At 40.9% G+C, this 22,097-nt stretch overlaps 1 protein-coding gene across 2 annotated transcripts in view; it reads left to right on the forward strand.

Moving 5' to 3' along the window:
- Window positions 1–34: 34 nt before the first annotated feature.
- Window positions 35–22,097, forward strand: part of nlrc3 (NLR family, CARD domain containing 3) — a 49,462-nt gene continuing 27,399 nt past the window's right edge. The window contains exons 1-7 of one of the 2 annotated variants that reach the window (XM_060921146.1): window positions 35–182; window positions 13,200–13,396; window positions 13,506–13,766; window positions 13,877–15,665; window positions 18,861–18,947; window positions 19,033–19,116; window positions 19,264–19,347. In XM_060921146.1, coding sequence (XP_060777129.1) covers window positions 13,279–13,396; window positions 13,506–13,766; window positions 13,877–15,665; window positions 18,861–18,947; window positions 19,033–19,116; window positions 19,264–19,347 — 2,423 coding nt within the window. In that variant the 5' untranslated portion in view covers window positions 35–182; window positions 13,200–13,278. The remainder of the gene's footprint in view (window positions 183–13,199; window positions 13,397–13,505; window positions 13,767–13,876; window positions 15,666–18,860; window positions 18,948–19,032; window positions 19,117–19,263; window positions 19,348–22,097) is intronic. The other variant, XM_060921145.1, reaches the window with a different exon arrangement.

Consider the following 22,097-nt stretch of genomic DNA (forward strand, 5'->3'; position numbering starts at 1 on the left):
CCTGCGTTGCGTACATCCTATCTGTGACACAGGAAGAGACCGAGGTGTGACAGGAAGAAAAGAACGAAAGCGGCAGAAAAGACGGGTGTTGTACCGTACATGTGCACTCCAAAATGCAATAAAACGGCAACAAAAAGAAAAATGATAGCAGAGGAAAGAGTGAACACACACAACTGTGCAAGGTGAGAGTTCCACTGCCTTCTTAAAGTATTCTGCGTGTTCGGGTGTGTGCGTGTTGGTGGGAACTCTGGGCTATGACGAGGTTCTTATGGTGTCTTGGACCCCTTTGTCTTCTTTATTTCACAGTCAGGGTTCATTCTTTATTCTGTTTTTCACATTTTGGACTTTGCCAAAATATCTGATGAAAAATGTCAGATGTTTCATCAGGATTTTGATGCTCAACAGCAAACTAGAGCGTTTGATGAAACGTAGATCCTTCAACACACCGAAACACTAAGAAGTCCTTGACTAGTGTTAAGCTACTGTAGCTTCAGTTTTATATGACGCCCATCTTCATTCATTCATTCATTCATTGGCTTTTTTTTATACAACCTTCACATGATTTTATGATTTTAAAAAAAGCCTCACAAGAATTGTAAACCGATCCCATTTTCAGCACTAACCTAAACTAAGGTATGTCAGATCCAGGTTCCCAGACTTGAACGAAACTCTGGTTTTCATCATTCATTTGACAAGCTCACGTTATGAATCTTGCTCTGATATTCATAAGATGGATTTTCTGTGCAAGTACAGTATTTTTGCATTTGCATTCAGTAGGGTGACCAGACCGGGACACTTTGCGCGTGACCGTGATACTTGTGCACGCACACGCGTTTTGATGTAAACATGCGCCGGCTCAAACCATGGCTCAGACGGGTGCTTTTATCATTTTGTAGAAGCTCACTTTTATCAACATTTCAGAGAATAATCAAGTATTTTCTTATCTACATCTACTTCGATCACAATTCAGTTAAAGTAAGAAAATCAGACGATAGATGTGATGATAGGGAATAGGCCAATCGCCTACATTTCAACTGATTTATTTCACCTTTGTGAAAACGCCAAGAAAATGCATTGCTTGCATATTAACATCGTTTTATGCGATGAACTTTTTTTTTTGAAACAATAGGCTATGCATTGTAACAGGAATGAGCGCATGAGCCTAATCATTGTCACCTCCGAACCTTTACCCAAAATGCCTCTGTTTAATCTTAACCAGTGTCGGCTATTAACTATTTTGAAAATGTGAACCCTGAGTTGACAACAGCATCAAACAAGTCAAGACAATCTGTGATACAGATTAAAGACAGATGACAAAAAATGTTTCAGAAACACAGCCACCCACCCTAAAGAAGATGCCATTTTATAGAAGAAACCTTTATTCGTCACATGCACGCTTCAAGCACAGTGAAATTCATCCTGTGAACACGCACCCAGAGCAGTGGGCAGCCACACCAGAGCACCCGGGGAGCAGTCAGAGGTCCGGTAACTTGCTCAAGGGCACCTCAGCCCAAGGCCGCCCCATGTCAACTTAACTGTATGTCTTTGGATTGTGGGGGAAACCCATGCAGACATGGGGAGAACGTGCAAACTCCGCACAGAAAGGCCCTCGCCGGCCGCTGGGTTCGAACCCGGAACCTTCTTGCTGTGAGGTGACCGTGCTAACCACTACACCACTGTGCCGCCCCGGTAAATATCTTTACATGATGAGTGAATTTGCTCCAGTAGCGCTTTATTGCCCGAGAGCCTGCTGTGAAACTGCGAGCAAGTATCGTCAAAATTGGCCCGGGTAACGAGCAAGGCTTTGAGAGTAGGCACGGTCATGCGATTCCTCTAGTCAGTCCAGGTGTTGCTCATGAGTGAAAATATTCACTCAACTGGAGCATTGATGCAAGGTAGGCACATGGCAAAGCTGGCTGACATTGCTGTAAAGGCCAATTTATGCTGACAACCCAGTCCTCGCAGATGGTGTCGCAGATGGTGTCTGCGAAGCCCCCCCCCCCCTTCGCAGACGCTCTGCGTGCACCTCCCAAAAATTGTGACCACCGCAGACAAGAGGGTTCTGATTGGTCCACTCTACATCCGCTGTACATGCACTTCCGCTTCCCTACTTTCCCGGTTTGGTTTGTTTTCACGACCGCCATTTTTAAAAACACGAGCGAAGATGGAGCAGCACGAAGAGCGGTTGATCGAGGAAGTGAGGAAGTACGTACATCTATACGACTCCAGTTCTAGTCATTATAAGTAACCGGAGGATAAACACTCCACTAACCACACCCACCAACTACTCCTAGCGATTTCACGACTTCGTGCCCCCTTGCGTTGTGGCGGTGAATAACATCGCGCACGCCTATTACTCCCCGCTCAACGATAAATTACAACTGTCTGCGAAAAGCTATCTGCGAAAGCCTTGTCGCAAGAGCATGCAGAGGCCCTTAGGAATCTCCCTACTCTTGAAGTGCGCGAACATCTCCGCCCAGCGCTCATCCGTTCAGCATTGTTGCGCAGTAGTTGACAGCCGCTAGCGAAAAAAAACGTTATAGCGTGGCTGTTATATTGCAACATTGTACAAATAGATACATTGTAAGGTTGACTGCGCACACACGCACATTGATGCTGAATTGCTAGAAGCTTTATTGACATCTCGTTGGCGATGTATGATTGCTGTAACCGGGACAGTTTGGTGTAAACCGGGACATTTCAGCGTCCCGACGGACCTTTGTCAGGACTGGGGACATGCAACTCAAAATCGGAACTGTCCCGGTCAAACCAGGACGTCTGGTCACGTTAGCATTCAGACAAGCCACGCTTTCCTTTCGAGTGTAGTTGCTGTTTGAGTCTTTTTTTCACCATCTTGACACACTGCAGCTCGAGTTGGAGTTCAGCAGCAATAATAATAATAATAAGGAGACAGTCAGTGATGACATAGCTCACCCCGCCCCCGTCTAGTCCAGAAGGAACGATCTAAAGTGGGCCACCTTGCGCAAGAAATGTTGCAAGCTGTATACTCTAGCTATATATAGAAGCTATATCCACTTTAGGAACACCTACCTGTTTGCCAGAAAGAATCCAAAACGGTGAGGAACTGACCGGGAAGAAGCGATTTTTGTTGAAGGCCATAACTTCATTAATAATTGTAATGAAGCAAACCTGGGTAGAAGTTATATGCACTCTAGGTACCCCTACCTTCATGCCAGAAAGAATCAAAATCGGTGAAGAATTGAGGGATAAAAAGCGATTTGTGTGGAAACTGCTTGTTGGTGATTGATTGATTAATTACTCCATATCTTAATTATTAATTGCAATTAGGCAAATTTGTGTAGAAGCCATAGGCACCCCAGGTAGACCTACCTTCCTGCCAAAAAGAATAAAAAGCGGTGAAGAATTGAGAGAGAGAAGCAGCGATTTTCATGAAATGTGGACGCCGCCGAATGGACGATGGACCGCACATGACTGCATAAGCTCATCACCTAGTGGCCGGATGAGCTAATAATGGACAAAAGTCCACTGGATGAAAGTCAAGAATACTAACACAAATATACGATGAAGTAACAAACAAAACTTTTAGAATATCCTTCCGGAGTAGTTTGCCCAAAGAGGAATCTCTGGGAATCTCTGATGTAAGGAGTAAACTAGAAGGACACTTGGTAGAATCGATACTTCCACCAAGCTACATCTTCAGATTTGCATCAAAATCTAAATCAATTGTTCCTTGGCCTATGGCTCACCTTTCCTCCAAATTTCATCCAAATCCGTTCACTACTTTTTGAGTTACGTTGGGAACGAACAAACAAACGGAGGCGAAAACATAACCTCTTCCAACAAAATTGGTGGAGATAAACATGTCAAGGCATGCTGTTATAGGAAATCATCATCCTCAAATTCTAAGTGTTTTATTCCTTTTATACCACAGCAATTTGGCAAATGGTCATTTTTTTTTATCCATTTATAGTTACATCCAATGTCATAGAACACACTTGCGTTATAGCAACTATATGTTATAATAGTGAACCAATCTTTTTTTTTTCACCATATCAACAATTAAACACGTTTTCTAATCCATCTACATGGCGTGTCCACCATACGAATCCCCCGTGTAAGTAGTTACTCGTATTCACATTCGAAATTATAACCATTATAACAAATTGTTCAACACCTGACCAATCGGTATTGAGAATTCAACAGCTATGTGGTAAACGTGAACTGCAAAAAGACTGCTAGCATGACATAAGCTGATTAACGTCACAGAAATTTAGCTACAACCTTCTTTTTAAACTCTGATGTTTACGTTTCACCAAGAGACTTTCAACAAATCCAGAGGATGATCGATGTTGAAAGTCTCGATTTTCATGTCAGAAAAGACTGAAATTTGGCAAATACAATATAAAATTCAGTTTGAACTCGTTTTTTTTCTTTTCATGACCTTTGATACATCTCTTGAATATAAAAGGAAAGTGTTTGATGGGTTCCAAGATAGGACTCGACTAACGGAAATAGAAGAAGACATTTGGGTTTGAGATCCCTTACGAAAATTAACCATGGTTTTACTATGAAAACTAACCATGGTTTTACCATGGTTTATAGTTATTCATGGTTTTCATGGTTTTTTGGGTAACCATGAAAACCATGGTGCATTTTACCTCAATGTTCACTTAAATTTTTAGGTTCTAAGTAAATGTTAATGTATCTGGGCTGTTAATCGAGATCCTTCTCTACAGCATTGACTGTTGGACGAAAGCATGGTAATACTACAGTTAGTGCATCCTTTTAAAAACCATACTATCCCTTTTTAAACTAATTTCATAGTTACTATGACCTATTACACATACAACTATGATGCTACCACAGCTACTGCAGTACTATGGATAAACCACAGTAATGCTATGGTTGGTTCATAGTACTTAGAATCACCATGAAATACCATAGTAGAACCATGGTTACTACTATGGATGAACCATAGTAATACTATGGTTGGTTCATAGTACTTAGAATAACCATGAGATACCATGGTAGAATCATGGTTCCTACATAAAAACCATAGTAAACCATGGTAGATTTTCATAAGGGATTAAAAGATGAATGAGATGACAGACCAGAATTTCATATTCCATTTCCTGATCTAGATGTATGAAAGTGTTAAACTGCCCAAATTTCATTTTTTGCTGAGCAAAAGTATTGGAACATGTAGCCTTAAAGTAAACGAAAGCCTCAAGCCTGCGACCCACTGACATCACCAAAGTGTTGCATTCTTCTTTTATGATGCTCTTCCAGGCTTGTGGCAGAATGCATCTATAGACTTGTGAATTAATTCTGCTGCTACCTTCATGAGATACATCAATAAAGATCAGTAAGCCAGTTCCAGAAGCAGCCACGCAAGCGCAACGACACGACCTCCACCATGCTTGATTGAGGAGTTCGTACATTTTGGCTCTTGAGCAGATTCTTTCTTTCTCCACACTTTGGTCTTTCCATCACTTTGGTAAAGCTTAGTCTTGGTTCCAGAGTTTTTATGGCTTATTTGTGAATTTTAATCTGGGCTTCTGATTCTTACTGGGTGGCACGGTGGCGTCGTGGTTAGCACTGTCGCCTCACAGCAAAAAGGTCCTGGGTTTGAGTCCAGCAGCAAACGAGGGCCTTTCTGTGTGGAGTCTGCATGCTTCCTCCGGGTGTGCCGGTTTCCACCACAGTCCAAAGACATGCAGGTTAGGCTAACTGGTGGCTCTAAAACTGACTGACTGAGTGTGAATGGTTGTTTGTGTCTATGTGTCGGCCCTGCGATGATCTGGCGACTTGTCCAGGGTGTATCCTGCCTCTCGCCCATAGTCAGCTGGGATAGGCTCCAGCTTGCCGGCAACCCTGCACTGGATAAGTGGTTACGAATGATGGATGAATGGTTCTTACTGCTGATGAGGGGTTTGTATCTTGTGGTATGGCCTCTATATTCCTGCTCTCCAAGTCTTCTTCAAACGGTGGATTGTGATACCTGTCGCCCTGTTCTGTCACTGACTGTTGTTTTGGGGTCTTTCGTCATAGTTCTCACAATCTTTCTTTCAATATCTCCTGCTGTTTTCCTTGGCCAACTTCTTCCATGTCTGGTTGTTCGTACCACTGGTGTGTGCTTTTCTTTCTTTTTCAAGACATTCCGATTTGTTGTATTGGCTATCAGCTTCAAAATTGCTCACTTTTCTCCCATGGACAGCTCCCTGGTCTTTGTTGGTTTATCCTTTTTAACAACAAATGAAATATTCACAGGTGAAACCCAGGCCTCAAACCAAGAGTAGACATTCAGAGCTATTAATTATTTCATCAGTCAGTCTAAACTGGGTGATGGGTAGGGGGAACACCCGTCAGTCATACGTTTGATCACTTGAACAATGGATTGGTTTAAACGAAAGGTGCTGTTCAACACATCCAGATGGAAATCACAGGAAATGAAAGCTGAAATACTAATCTATTGCATCATATTCATCTTTTGATCGCAAACCCAAATGTCTTCAGTGTACAGTGAAAAAAAATTAAGAGTAGGATTGTCCTTACCGTTCTAATACTTTTGGAAAGGATTGCATTTTTATAATTTAAAAAAAAAATGTTTAGTTCAAAAGGTTGCAGCTCCTTTCTTGAGACCTGCACAATGTTTTCAAACTAACATCAGTTGATTTTACCCAATGTATGTAGGTTGTTGCCTTGGAACAGGAAAAAATTTCATGCAAAACATTTTTGATGGAAGTAAAATTTCCATTTTCCATTCCAAAACCACAGGGGGTCTGAATGTTTATTGAGAGAAAGCAGTCGGAAATGAAGTAGTGTCTGTAAATAAATACAGTGTATGAAATGATGTGCTCTTTTTGTTGTGTGTGTGTGTGTGTGTGTGTGTGTGTAACTCATGGACATTTACACAGAATGCTAAAAATAAAACTCAGCTTTCTCATTGCGGCTAAGACAGAAAATACAAACCCAGCTGATGAAATAGCTATGATCTTTCCATTCCACTGGAACCTATAGATCACCAATATGCAAGAAACCAGGATAAAATTATGTTGAGAAAAAAGTGCATTATTAAACTGACAAGAATTTAGAAATTCGTCAAAGAAAATACTGTACTGGAGACTCAGAGGGTCGATACGAAAGATGTAGCAGTGAACCGATCTGCATTCAGAGTGGTGACTTAAATTCAAAAGTCAATATTAACCTCAGGAAAGTAACTTGTAAAGTCACGTTAAACACGTGCTAAATTCTTCTAGGCTCGAAAGCTAAACCCCCATCTGTATCACCTGCTTTAAACACAAGCACTTGCTGTGTTTAAGACTGGAAAAAAAAATATTCGGGGATAGAAAATGTGGACTGAAGAAGCAAATTTTTTTTTTTGCTGTCGAATCCCTTACGAAAATTAACCATGGTTTTACTATGAAAACTAACCATGGTTTTATCATGGTTTATAGTTATTCATGGTTTTCATGGTTTTTTGGGTAACCATGAAAACCATGGTGCATTTTATCTCAATGTTCACTTAAATTTTTAGGTTCTAAGTAAATGTTAATGTATCTGGGCTGTTAATCGAGATCCTTCTCTACAGCATTGACTGTTGGACGAAAGCATGGTAATACTACAGTTAGTGCATCCTTTTAAAAACCATACTATCCCTTTTTAAACTAATTTCATAGTTACTATGACCTATTACACATACAACTATGATGCTACCACAGCTACTGCAGTACTATGGATAAACCACAGTAATGCTATGGTTGGTTCATAGTACTTAGAATCACCATGAAATACCATAGTAGATCCATGGTTACTACCATGGATAAACCATAGTAATACTATGGTTGGTTCATAGTACTTAGAATAACCATGAGATACCGTGGTAGAATCATGGTTACTACATAAAAACCATGGTAAAACCATAGTAAACCATGGTAGATTTTCGTAAGGGATGTAATATGATGTAATGTAAAAGAAACAATTTTAACAATGAAGAAAAAAATTGACAATGTATTCCTCCATGACTATTGTAATTATCATGTTATTCAATAATGAAATTTGGTTCGGTTTAAAAATATGGCTTCCACGTTCATGATTCAAGGTTTACAAAATAGCACTTGATCCAGAACATGGTATTATTTTGCGTTTTGTCTCTTTAGATGAGATACCAAAAGTGCTCAGGTTAATCAAGCTGCAAGATACTGACTCATTCGATGCTCTCTTCTGTAAGGAAAACATCTCGGCAGGTTGAATGAAAATCTGACCAAGCGCTCATCTGCTATGCTTGGATCATAATTTTATTGAGAGAAAAAAATTTGGTTCTTGAGATGAGCAGTACCTCGGATTGAGATATCATGGGTGGACTTTAAAGAGACAATATTATTACTTAATTAATCGATAGTGTCAAATTCATGCTTAATTTGGATATAGCACAGCTCTAAAGTCATAGCTTAGTTATTTGCTAAACTGTTATCTTGTTCATCTTAGTTATTTCTACACCGTGCAACTTTAATTTGCTTGAGGTTAAAATAATTGCATTTTCTGACTGAACAGCACTGAAGCCTTTTTTAAATTATATTTATTTATTTATTTATTTAAAATTTTGAGGACAGAAGGTTGACACACCATTCATATAAAGCAAAAAAAAAAAAATCAACAATTTCATAATGTAAAAGAAAGCAATAAATAAATTATGAAAAAATGTACAAAGTACTGAAAAATCACAATGCCAAGTAAAAATAAAGCCCAAATGTTTGTTCCATCATGTGATTATTGAAATTTGTTAATAAATCAACTCTTACTCTTTGCGTTAACTGTCTGATAACCAAACCATCGATTTGGTTTAACGTCTTTGCCGATGTTCATGAGATATTGAGATTCTGGAAAGCTTCCGTTACCATATCTGCTAGAAAAGATGACCGTGGTTGGGACTAAAAGTACCACCAGTGTAGTCTTATCTGCCCAGCACTTCGTCAGAGGGTCATGTTTATAGCATCATTTGTTGATCGCTATATTGGTAGTTATTTGCTGTGTGGACGTGTATTCAAGAAATGTCGTGCTGTCTCCTTAGTAACGGAGTGTTTGTAGACGCTTGTGGCTTGTGAGGTTTGTGAGGCAACATCTGTCTGGGTCTTGAACGTTGAATGTACTCCCCTTGCTCGCTATCATCGAAAAGCAGCAAAAGCCTGTAGAAGCATATGGTGCATTATAAGCCACAAACAGAGAGTGCACAAAGATTAAGAAGGGTTTTTTTGTGGCAAGTTTTCTGCACGTCACAAGAACTGACTGTCTTAACTCATTAAACCTCCAGGAGCATTTCAAATTGACGCTCCTGACTCTTTAAACTACGTTTCCTTATTAGGTTCACTATTTTTGAATTAATCATTTATAATGTTTAACGTTAACTCTAGAACCCTTAACAACTGCTTTGACACAACAGTTAATGCTGTGAATTTATTTATTTTTATTTATATTTTAACAGGAAGCTTCTTCACTTATTTTCAAGAAGGTCCTGATGATAAATAAATTATTTTCACAAAAGATGATATATGAAACAGAATTTGGAGGTTCAATATAAAAACCAGCTAGTTAAAAGTCAACATCATTATTTAGTAAAAGTAAAAAATGTACCGTAAAGTTCAAATTATTTAAGTTTAGAAAAGTTTTTAAAGAAATTCGATTTAAAATGGCTAATCTTAGAACACTGCTTAAGTGCGTCACTCAGATTGTTCCATTCTTTTATGGCTTGGTACTGCATAGTTTGCTTTCCCCAGGTAGCTTTGGGTCGTGGTAAACGAAACTCGCTTCCATGCCTCGTGTTGTAGCCATGCTCATTGAGCATATTTAGCTTTAGGTGTGCTGATAGTAGACTATTGATGGTAGCATCTGCGCTTAGAGAGTTCCATCCAGTTTAGTTCATTCCGAGCATCAAATGCTGAAGAGAATGGAGGACGATCCAGGATGATCTTGGCTGCCTTGTTGTGAAGAGTTTGAAGAGATTCCATAAGCGTGATGTTATTTTTATCTCCCCAAACATCACCACCATAATCAAAAAGTGGTAGGACCAAGCTGTTAAAGTATAAGAGTCTGGCGAATTTTGGTAAAAGATGTTTGATTTGCTTCAGGAGACCGAGGCGTTTGTTGACTTTGGTCATCTGTTTTTTGACATGACCAGACCAAGACATGTTGCTGGAAAAAAAAAATCACACCAAGGTACTTGAATTCTTGAAAACTCTCAATGTCTTTGAGGTGGACCTGGATGGAGATGGTGGAGATGTTGGTCTTTCTCTTGCTTCCAAACTGCATGGCTTTATTTTTTGTTGCATTCAGGGTCAGATGATTGATCTTAAACCAATCACCAACCAGCTTGAGATCTTCAATATCAGCAACTGAGGAGGAGAAATAGTACAAGACTGTATCATCAGCGTATAGGGATACTTGAGAATGGCGGACAACACCAGGAAGACCATTGATGTAGATAATGAACAGGAGAGGCCCAAGGATACTTCCCTGTGGCACACCAATGTTGCATGGTAATGGCTCTGATAGTTCTAAGCCACAAGTAGTGGGTAGGTATCTTGATGACAAGTAAGAATCAAACCATTTGAGATCGAGCTCACAAACACCAGCTGAAGATAGTTTATTCATTAGAATTGTGTGGTTTACTGTGTCAAAGGCTTTTGACAGATCTAAGAAAACAGCTCCACACAGTTTACCGTTATCCATGTTACGCAGAATGTCGTCTGCAAAGTTTGCTAATGCAGTTGATGTTGAACGTTTAGGTCGAAAGCCAAACTGCTTATCAGAAAGTAGATTGTTTGCATTCAGGTGTTCGTAGAGTTGCAGGTGGACAGCTCTTTCGAGGATTTTACTCAAAGTCGGAAGAATAGAGATGGGTCGATAGTTGGTGGCATCAGTTCTAACCCCAGTTTTAAACAGAGCTATGACCTTAGCACATTTCCAAATACGAGGAAACGAGTGGAGCTTGATAGATAAGTTCAATAGGTTAGTAACTGGTTGAGTGATCACGTCTGCAGAATCCTTGAGAAGGCGAGCACTGATGTCCAATCCTATCGATTTGTTCATCTTGAGAGATTTAAGTTGATTGAGAACAAATGTTTCATCAATTACACTTAGATGGAAACTTAGATCTGGGTCAGGAGCGATATTGGGTGAGAAGACAGGAATAACAGAGTAGATTTTCTTTGCAAGAAGTTGACCAATGGAAACAAAGTGATTGTTCAGTACGTTGGCGATGGACTTTGAATCCAAATATTGAACTCCATTGGAGACTACGCAGTTGGGAATAGAGGCCTGATCTTGCTTCCGGTAGGTAGCTTTATTGACTGCTTTCCACAGATTATTCGTGGTTCCCTTGCTGTCTTTGATCAGGTTGATATGGTACTTTGACTTACTGCTCTTTATATCGCCATTAACGATGTTATGAAGATGACGGTACTTATGCCAGTGATGGGAAGAGCCAGTTCTTGTAGCTTTATGATGATGGAAGTCACGGTTGTGCATAGCTTCTTTTATTTTCGACGTCATCCATGGACATTGGATACCGTTGATACGCCGTTTCTTGACAGGAGCATGAGCATCAGCCACATCCAGAAATAGTTTATTCCAAGTTAGGACTGATGCATCTACGTCATCACTGTCTTCCACAAAGTTCCAAGGAACGTCTTTCAGGTCTTTCAGAAAGGTTTTGCGATCATAGTTCTTATAAGAACGGTATTCCACTGTCCTAGGACTTGCCTTAGGTTTACCAACTTTAAGAATGCACTAAACAAGAAAATGATCACTGATAGATAGATAGATAGATAGATAGATAGATAGATAGATAGATAGATAGATAGATAGATAGATTTACCACTCCACTATCAGTATAACGATGTTCGTCATTCACGAAGATTAAGTCAATCATAGATTTTGATGTTTCAGTAACTCGTGTTGGGTCTTTAATCAGCTGGGTGAAATCCAGAGAACGAGTGAAGTTGATTAGCTGTTGTTTCAAAGGATTTTTCTTCGAGGAGACATCAATGTTGAAGTCACCCAGTAAGATGACATCACTTGCTGAATAGTCGATTTTAGGAGAATTGTTCTCTAAAGCAGAGAGGAATGATGGGAAGTTAACATCAGGTGCCCTGTAAATGGTGCAGATTAGAAGAGGTTTACATTTCTTTCGCACTATCTCAAACCAAAGGCATTCCACATCATTGATGTTAAGGTCATCGCGTATTCAGAAAGGCAAACCATAAGATAGGCCATAGTACCGCCGCCACGTTTCCCGTCAGGTCTGTCTTTCCTCATGCATGTGTAACCAGGAATCTGGATTTCAGCATCAGAGATTGAGCTGTTCAACCAGGTCTCAGATACGGTGAACACATCAAAGTTTTTTGAGGTCGTTGTTGCTAATAGCTTCAACTCATCCAACTTCATACGTTAAGGTGGGCTATTGATAATCCTCTTGTTTTAACACCATCAAAAGATGATACAGGGCCAGGATTTGGTTAAGTAAAATCCTGAATAAGTAAAAAAAAAATAAAGCACTTGAGCGCATGATGTTTTTGGAAAATAATCAACAGCTGAGTGCCTAACCGCAAAATCCTCTTTTCCAAAATATTCGCAAAAATCCATCCATCCATTATCCGTAATCGCTTATCTTGTGCAGGATCGCAGGCAAGCTGGAGCCTTTCCCAGCTGACTATGGGCAAGAGGTGGGGGACACCCTAGACAAGTCACAAGGTCATCACACGGCTGACACATAGAGACAAACAACCATTCACACCTACGGTCAATTTCAAGTCCTCAATTAGCCTAACCTGCACATCTTTGGACTGTGGGGGAAACCGGAGCACCCGGAGGAAACCCACACAGACACAGGGAGAACATGCAAATTCCACACAGAAAGGCCCCCGTCAGCTGCTGGGCTCGAACCCAGAACCTTCTTGCTGTGAGGCGACGGTGCTTACCACTACACCACCATGCCACCCCTTATTCGCAAAAATCCTAGTGCATAAACTAAGCTATTATTGTTTTATTTATAGCTAGCAAAAGAGGCAACATCAGTAATGAACGTAGCTTTTTTTATCACTGCTCTTAATATGTTCACATTTCCCAAATTCACACCACCTTTAATGTGGATCTAAGAGGTGCACGTCATTTGATTTTTATAAGACGTTGTTTATTCAGTGACATTTCTAACACTGCTTTAGCTCTTTCTTTGAAACAGAGACATGGATCAAAAGGGTGACACCAAAATGGGCAATTAGCATCGAATAAACATACGATCACATGAACACGTACATTATGTACAGTGGGATGGAGAGGAACTCACAAATTCCTTGGCAGGACGACTGCTACATGGTTCTTAAATCCACACCAAAATCAGGAACTCGCAAGAAGATGGAGGGTAAAAACCAACACTCGCTTCCAACACTATACTCAGTTTCCTGTGCCATTATAAATGCTGATTATGTAAGATCACAGATAAAGCCCATTGTGCTGTTTGTTTCAATCAGATGCTGGTTGGTTGCGTAAGAATCAGAAATCATTGCAGCGTTTCATCACTGACCAGTTACTAGTAGACGTAGTCAACCAGATGAGGAAGTTGGACGAGCTGAGTGCAGAAGGCGTGGGGATTATCAAGGAGGCAGGATCTTTGGAGGACAAAGTGCATGCATTGATTGAGCTGCTGTTCAGAGGTGATCCACAGGGCACCGCCCTCCAGACATACCTGCAGAACTTGCATCCAGATGAGTACAACCTCATAACTCTGCACGGTGAGTGACATCAACATTTACATGAGTAAAGTTCGGTTTATTTAGAGACGGGTTACGCACTTCCTTAAGTCAACATGCTTTCATTTTCTTGGTCTCTCTTTTCTTTTTAGACTCTGTTGTTCAGCAACATAAAGACAGCCTCCTCCAGCAAGTCAGAGAGGACCGTGAGATTCTTTCCCACCAAGCACCCGATCAGACCCCTGGCCCTGCCTTATTACTGGTCGATGGTGTGTCTGACCTGCAACAGAGAGAGCATGATCTCGTTCAAGTGTCGGTCAACAGAGGTGTTGGACCTTTACACGGTCGTCCGCTGGGACTAGATAAACTCTTCGCTCCACTGACGAGGGTTAGCACTGCCCCTCGCGTCACGCTGACAGTTGGCGTAGCAGGCAGTGGGAAAACCCGATTGGTCCACAAATTCATACGTCACTGGAGTTCAGGGAAGATATTCCCAGAGTTGAGCTTGGCAATTCCTATTGCCTGTTGGGAACTGAGCAGTCTTGATCGCTTGTCACTTGAGAGGTTGCTTCGCTTGACCGTTCCATATGATAATGTTGATGTGATTTTGAACAGTCGTGTCTGTAAAGTGCTGTTGATCTTTGATGGATTGGAAGAATTCCGTTCCCCTCTGGACTTCTCAGAAGCCCCAGCCATCTCGGATCCACGTCGGGAAATTCCAGTATCCGATCTCATCACAAACATCATCAGGGGCAACCTGTTACCAGGAGCATCACTGTGGCTTTTGTCAAGGCCTGGAGTTGGGGCAAAAGTACCTGCAGGATTGGTGGATCGTGTGACGGAAGTCCCACCTTTTTTACATGCTCAAATTCAAGATTGCATCACAAATGCACACTTGCCAGAGAACTCTTGCACACAATTCCAGCAGTCCATTCAGTCGGATTCTCAAACACAAACATCAGAGGACAAGTCTTGCCAAGCGTGGGCTCACCTGAGATCCCAGAAATCCTTGCTTATTCTTTGTTCAGTGCCTTGCATTTGTCGTATTGTTACAACCACCTTGTCCCACCTTGTAGGGATGGACTTGGAGGAGATGCATTTCCCACGGACTCTGACGGAGGTTTATGCCCTCTACTGTTGGCCACATCTCTCTTCTACAGATCCATCCAGCGGAAGCATCCGGAAACCGCTGGGCACTCTTGGACGATTGGCCTTTTACAGTCTGCTTCGCCAACGTCATACATTTATCGAGACTGAATTACGAACTTATGGTGTTGACATCCCACCACCACCAGGCTCTCTGGGACATCGGATCCTTCAACGTGAGCAGAGCTGGTCCTCTGAATCAGTGTCATGGCGGTTTGTACACACTTCTGTGCAGGAGTTTCTTGGCGCACTCTTCTACTACGTGTCCTCACGGCGTGGAATGTTTGATCTGTTCTCCGAGAGCAGCGTTTCATGGCCACGAATTGGCTTCCAAAACCATTATCGTGCTGCACTCCAGAAAACTAGCACCTCAACCAATGGCAAGCTTGACCTCTTCATGCGCTTCCTCTCTGGCCTATTGTCCTCAGCCGCCGGAGCTCTGCTGGGCGGGGCTTTGGGAGTAAGCCGAGAAGAGCAGGTGACCCATCGCACAATGGCCATGACTCTGCTTCAAAATGCAGTGACAGGATTACGAGGCGAGGCGGTGAGCATGCGAAGTGTATCTACGGTCGCTTGCCTGGCAGAACTACAGCAGGGGGAGTGGATACGCTCTGTGGAGGAGGATCTGACTGGCTGCAGACTACAGGGGAAGCTTAAGGGTGGGGTTTGTGCAGTGCTGGCATATCTGCTGCAAGTTTCAGAGTCGTGTGCCAATGAGACACACCTCTCAAACTGCCTGGACTCTGCCTCTCTTAAACAACTTCTCCCTCAGCTCCTGTACTGCAGCAAGTTGAGGTAACGCAAACACCCCAACCACATGCATTCATACATAGAGTATACTTGGACTGAATAGCGGTTTTTACATACACCTTTGATTTTTCACACTTACCCTTTTCTGCAAACCATGAAACACTCTGAGCTAGGCTTGTGTTTTCACAGCAGACATGATAATACTAACGCTTATAGCCAATACAATACAGCTTGTACTAGGATGAAATGTAACTGAAGCAATATGAAGGTAATTTAACAGTATTTTAACTGAACACCTAACAGCTTTTCTCTGACGATTGACAATGTTATAGTTTCTCCTTCTGCTTGAGTTAAAAGTTTGGGCATTATCTTGACAGTACTCTACACTTTGAAGCACATATTAATCATATCACCCGGTCTGTATATTTTCATCTACGCAACATCAATCGTTTAAGTCAGTCTCTTACACCTTATAGCACTGTTATTCTTATACATGCCTTAGTTACATCTCACATTGATTATTGTTGGGTTCTGGCCCAACAGGACTTTCCAGACTGACGTCGTGTCCGTCACATCACCTTCTAGTGACCTCGCATGATGCAGTGCCTGTCATTGCAGTCGGGTAGATCGCTCACATGAAATTTGTAATCATCACGAGGTCCCACTGCCCCCCAGCCATCACCAGCTGGAGGCCAAAGAAACAGCCAAGGCACATTTCGGGGATTGACCCCCCACCCAAGGGTGTAAAGGGGGGCCCCCGAGAATATGTCCAGACCAAGGATAAGGTCCACGTTTCAAGTCGTCGCACGTCAGCATTTCCCCGCACACATTTCGGTCAAACTACCTCCTCTGTGCTCTGACACAGCCCCAGTTGACAGAGCCCTGCGACCCCCAGCTGTTGCCAGCCAGGGGTCACGATACAGGCTCAGCTGAATCGCATGCAAAGTTCCTCAGTACATCGAGAGAGTACAGAAGGGCTCTTCTGCTCATCAGCCTCTATCCTCTCTGATCTTCCTCATAAACTTCTGGTGGTTCAGAATTCAGCTGCCCGTATCACTACCAGAACCCCTTCAGTCGATCATATTACTCCTGTCCTCCAGCAGCTTCACTCAAGTCAAAGTCCTTCTCATGCCAGAATCTGGTCTTCCCAGGCAGTCTCCTGTCCCAGTACTAACCAGCTCTTTGAGGCGTATAGGTGCAGCACTGATGTCCGTTTCGATAGCCCTCGACGTATACAGCTAGGGTTACGGTGGGAGGCTAGACCTCTGGTAGCCACGAGAGTTTGACTTCCCCACTCGCATCTGTATTGCAATGTGCCTTGCCAGACAGTAGTAGGTACCATTTTTATGATGGTCTTTGGTATGACCTTACCGATCTCCCGGTCTAGAGGCAGACACGCTAACCACTAGGCTAACTCGCGGTCCAGCGGCTTCACTGACTTTCTGTTAAATACTGTATCGACTACAAGATTCTGCTTCTCACTTTTGAGGCACTTCATAACCTCGCACCACTGTATCTCTCTAACTTGCTTCACATCTGCATACCTTCTCGTACTCTTGGAGCTTCTTCTTCCATCAATCTCATGACACCTCCAGCTCATTTGAAAACCATGGGGTTTAGAGCCTTCACTTGTTTGGCTCCTCACCTCTGGAACTCTCTTCCTTAGGACATTCATAATATTGGTTCTTTTTAGGCCTGTGCTCGTTTGCCATCAGTTGCTCACGATATTGTACCATATATATCGCGATATATCGAGTTAAACGATGTCTTTAACGTATTGTAAGCAGAGGGTGCGAATACGTTTGGCACCAAAATTAATCAATGAGTCTCGATACAAGGCCATGGAGACATGGGGGACGTAATTAGCGGCTTGCAGTGTCTGTAGCAGAGCGCATTGAAGCAGAGCGCCTAATTGCTAGTGCGCATGCCCTGAGTAACTGGAAGCGCCATCTGTAAATAAAAACGTTTTTGGTTGGAACAGGTTGCAAGCATGAATTTCCGTCGATTTCTGGCATGAAACATGCTTTAAATCAAGTGAAAATTGATGACAACCTGCGACAGAACCGGGAGATATGCATGAAATGTCATATATGGGATTTTCAAGTGAGTAAACGATATCGTATCGTACCCCCGAAAATCGTGCATGATCGAGTATCGCGAGCTGTGAGCACAGCCCTAGTTCTTTTCCAATCTTTAACCCCGCCTTAAGACACCTTTTCAAATTTGCCTATTCTTAATGCCTACAAATTAATGTTTTTTTTTGTATTCTAATAATAATAATAATAATAATATTATTATAGTTAAGCATTACACACAGTCTCAATGCTTTACAATGAATTAAAAGCTATAAACAATTTACATGATACAAATCCTGTCGATACATTCAATAAGAAACTCATTATCTCATCTCATTATCTCTAGCCGCTTTATCCTGCTCTACAGGGTCGCAGGCAAGCTGGAGCCTATCCCAGCTGACTACGGGCGAAAGGCGGGGTACACCCTGGACAAGTCGCCAGGTCATCACAGGGCTGACACGTAGACACAGACAACCATTCACACTCACGTTCGCACCTACGGTCAATTTAGAGTCACCAGTTAACCTAACCTGCATGTCTTTGGACTGTGGGGGAAACCGGAGCACCCGGAGGAAACCCACGCGGACACGGGGAGAACATGCAAACTCCACACAGAAAGGCCCTCGCCGGCCACGGGGCTCGAACCCGGACCTTCTTGCTGTGAGGCGACAGCGCTAACCACTACACCACCGTGCCGCCCCTCAATAAGAAACTATAAAATAAATTTAATCTAAATATACGCTCCAGAGCACGTTTCTATACGTTATAAGCATTAAGGAAAAGAAATGGCTTTAATGACGATTTAAAAGTTACAAATGAATCTGAGTTCCTAATAGAAAGCGGCAGAGGCTTTGTGTGTTGATTTTTGTGTATTGGAAGGTGTCCTTGAGTGCCTTGAAAGGCACCTAAAAATAAAATTTTTTATTATTATTATTACTGTAACCAGCAGATTGGATTTTAGAATTCATCCAAACAGGGTCAAGGTCACAACAACAAGGCAGTGGAGGCTTCCTCAGTGGAGGATTCCTCATTGGTGTCGAGTTCTACTTAGTGTTACTTGTGGTGGTGACGTTGATGATGATGATGAAATACCTTCATCGTCTTTGTTTTGTCCGAAGGGAATGCAAACTTTTCCACATGATTGCATGTGTGTGCATTTTTTCAGGATGGAAAATAATAAATTTAAGGATGATGCAATGGAGCTCCTGGGAAGTTTGCTAAGTGCCAAAGACTGTCATATTCAATCACTAAGGTATATAATACACACACACACACACTGTATTTATCTCCACTGCCTAGTGTTTCATTAATCTCTCTCTCACTTTCTCTTGCTCTAGTATGGCAGATAGCTCGATTAGCAGTAAGGGGATCAAGCCGCTGAGTCGAGCTCTTCTTGTCAATCGGACCCTCACCGCACTGGAGTAAGTGTTCACACTGTAATCATCTACATGTGAACCTACATACTCTGCCATCATCAAAAAAGAGTGAAAAATCAAATGATACACTACCTTCATGGATCATCCAGCTTTAATTTGTCCCTACAAATGGCCTCTTTTTTTTCTTAACAGTCTCCATGGCAACAACATTGGCACCAAAGGAGCAAAGACCTTGGCCGAGGCGCTGAAGATGAACCAGGTTATCGTGTCCGTCAAGTGAGTTCCACTGAAATAGACATTATACTGTATATACAAGTGTAGAGAAAATATATAGAGATTATATCTAAACTTTTATGTGCTCAGGACTCAAAACGTGGATAGTATTAAATTAGTAATATGAAATGTAGAATAGATAGAGCGGCGGCTACAGTTATCGACAGTCCATAATTATCGACACCTTTTCAGATTTACCAATAAAAAACAATCTTACAAAGGTGAGTTTCAGTTCCAACAGTTATTATTGGTTAATTAATCAACCGGAAGCCCCGCCCTCGCCCTTTGATCTTGTCATCTGATGACGCAGCTCGTTACCTGAGATGGAATTTTTTTTTTTTTAAACACGATCAGCAATTTTTCGGAAAACCCGGACATCATCATCGCAGGTAAGCATGGTGGAAAGATCACGGACATGTTTTTACTTCTCAAATTCACCGATATTTCAGTAGTCGAAACCTACTTTGTCTCTTACTCTTTCATTTGACAGTCGCCATTTTGTATCTTAACACGCGTGAGGTGTCGATAATAGTGATCACTTTCACCGGTGTCCACCATTATCGACACCCTGTGGAATTAAGTGACATTTACAACTGTTATGGATCGATCTTTGTGTAGCATTGTTGAAGTAGATGAAGTACTTAAAAAAAAATAATAAATAAAAGTGCTGTGATTTTATAATAACTTTCTTCTGATTCATAACAGAACGGAATGTTTATAGAGTATTTGGAATCCGACTGTAATAAATAGAATTAGAGCAGAATTAAATTCCGAGCATATAAAAAGTTACATGCTTGAACTATTCAGATTTTTCTATTCCATTCAGAAAATATATTTTTTGCAGTTTGCTGTAAATATCGAGCGCATATTACAATATCAGGAGACATTTTATATTTTGGTTCGAGGAATGACATGCGACCTTTGACCTGGATTTTCATTTGATTACAATGTCAATCACCTGTTGACATTTATTGGTAAACGACAAAACTAGACATTAATACAAACAACAACAACAATAAAAAATGATGAACAAAACGTGATCTCCGAAAACACTTAAAGTGGAACAAAGTGATTTTCTGACGCAGGTTAAACATTGTTTATTTGTTTACAAACATTAGAATTACTTCTTCATTTACGTAAGCGCCGACATCAATATATTTATATAAAAGATATTTTGTACTAAATATAAGTATGTGGAAAACAAATTATGTATCATAATTGTTTTGGAGGGGTTAATTAAATTTTTTTTTAAATAAACAATCATCTGGATGTCGATAACTGTGGACAAAGGTGTTGATAATTGTGGACCGGTGTCACGTGATCTGATAAGCCAAGTAATCAGGGATCAACTTTCTTTTCCAGTAGAAGTTTGAGTAATTATTCAGGCACAATTTATGTATTGAAAGTCTTTATACTTTTGCAACAGCCAAAAGATCGTTAAGGTGTCGATAACTGTAGCCGCCGCTCTAGTTGGCATTAATAGAAGCGAAATTGAACGCAAGATCCAAAATCTAAATCTGGAGATTAAGTCAAGTCAACTTTATTGTCAAATATGCTATACATGCTCGACATACAGCACAGATGAAATATTGGTCCTCTCTGACCCACGGTGCAAACAGGCAATGCAATAAATAAAAATAGAATAATTGAAAAAAACAAACAATATAAACAGTATAAACACTCTAGATAGGAACTAGACATAGACTAAACACTCAAACAATATAAACAGTCTAAATAAACAGTATAAACACTAGATAAGAACAAGACATTTTCAATAAATAACCTATATGTTTCCATGGTATATACCCTCAAGTTCCTAAACAAATTAATTGCCAAGCTTAATCTTAAATTACTTTTAAAATATTTTAATGAAAATGAACATTTGATTGTTTATTTTGTCAACCGTGTTACGGACAAATGTTATGTCATCTTAAACATATATAAAAATACTACACATTTGAAAACGCATTTGTTTGAAAGTGCTTAAGTCCATTAACAAGATGTTTTTAATTAATCTGTACAACTGTTATGAATTTTGAGCTTCATAAATAGGATTTTATGGTTCACTGTGATGCAGAATGACACTTTTTTTCAACATAAATCCTTGTTACGTCGAATTTAGAGTTGTTCTCCCTCCTTATACAAGACTTCCCTATCCAGAGATAATCCCCAATCTTTTATTTTACAGTTCATCAAACACGTGATTTATAGCACAAAAAACACTTGCAACACAGTTGACAGGCAATGTAACACAACTGACAGGAGTAACACAGTTGACAGGGCAGAAGAACAAGAGGACACTTTTTAGGATAAAAAGAGCTTTTTATTGTTTTAAATTTAACTACAAATAAGCTGATGAATTCAGGCGAACTGTTAAAGCAACATTTCGACACCATTTCAGAGAAACGTAGCTTATTTAACAAACTGAACATATTAAATCATTCTGTTTGTTTGTCTGTCAATATGAAGATTAAGTGACAAAAGCATACTCCTCCTCAACTGTGTCATAGCTGATGGGTAACACAGTTGACGGTAACACAGTTGACATTTCGGCCATTTTCAGAGTGTTGTGCTAACTGCAGACCTCAGAGCTTTCACTACAAGACCTTAATCAATTCATATTTTTATTATCTTTAGCTGTATACTTTGTAAATACAATTTCTAAATCAGGTTTATATGGATATTTTGACAACACAGTTGACAGACAGTTAACCCTCTCTAGGACTATACAACAGTATTGATGAAAATATTGA

The sequence above is a fragment of the Neoarius graeffei genome, chromosome 5 (assembly GCF_027579695.1).
Source record: "Neoarius graeffei isolate fNeoGra1 chromosome 5, fNeoGra1.pri, whole genome shotgun sequence".
Taxonomy (NCBI): domain Eukaryota; kingdom Metazoa; phylum Chordata; class Actinopteri; order Siluriformes; family Ariidae; genus Neoarius; species Neoarius graeffei.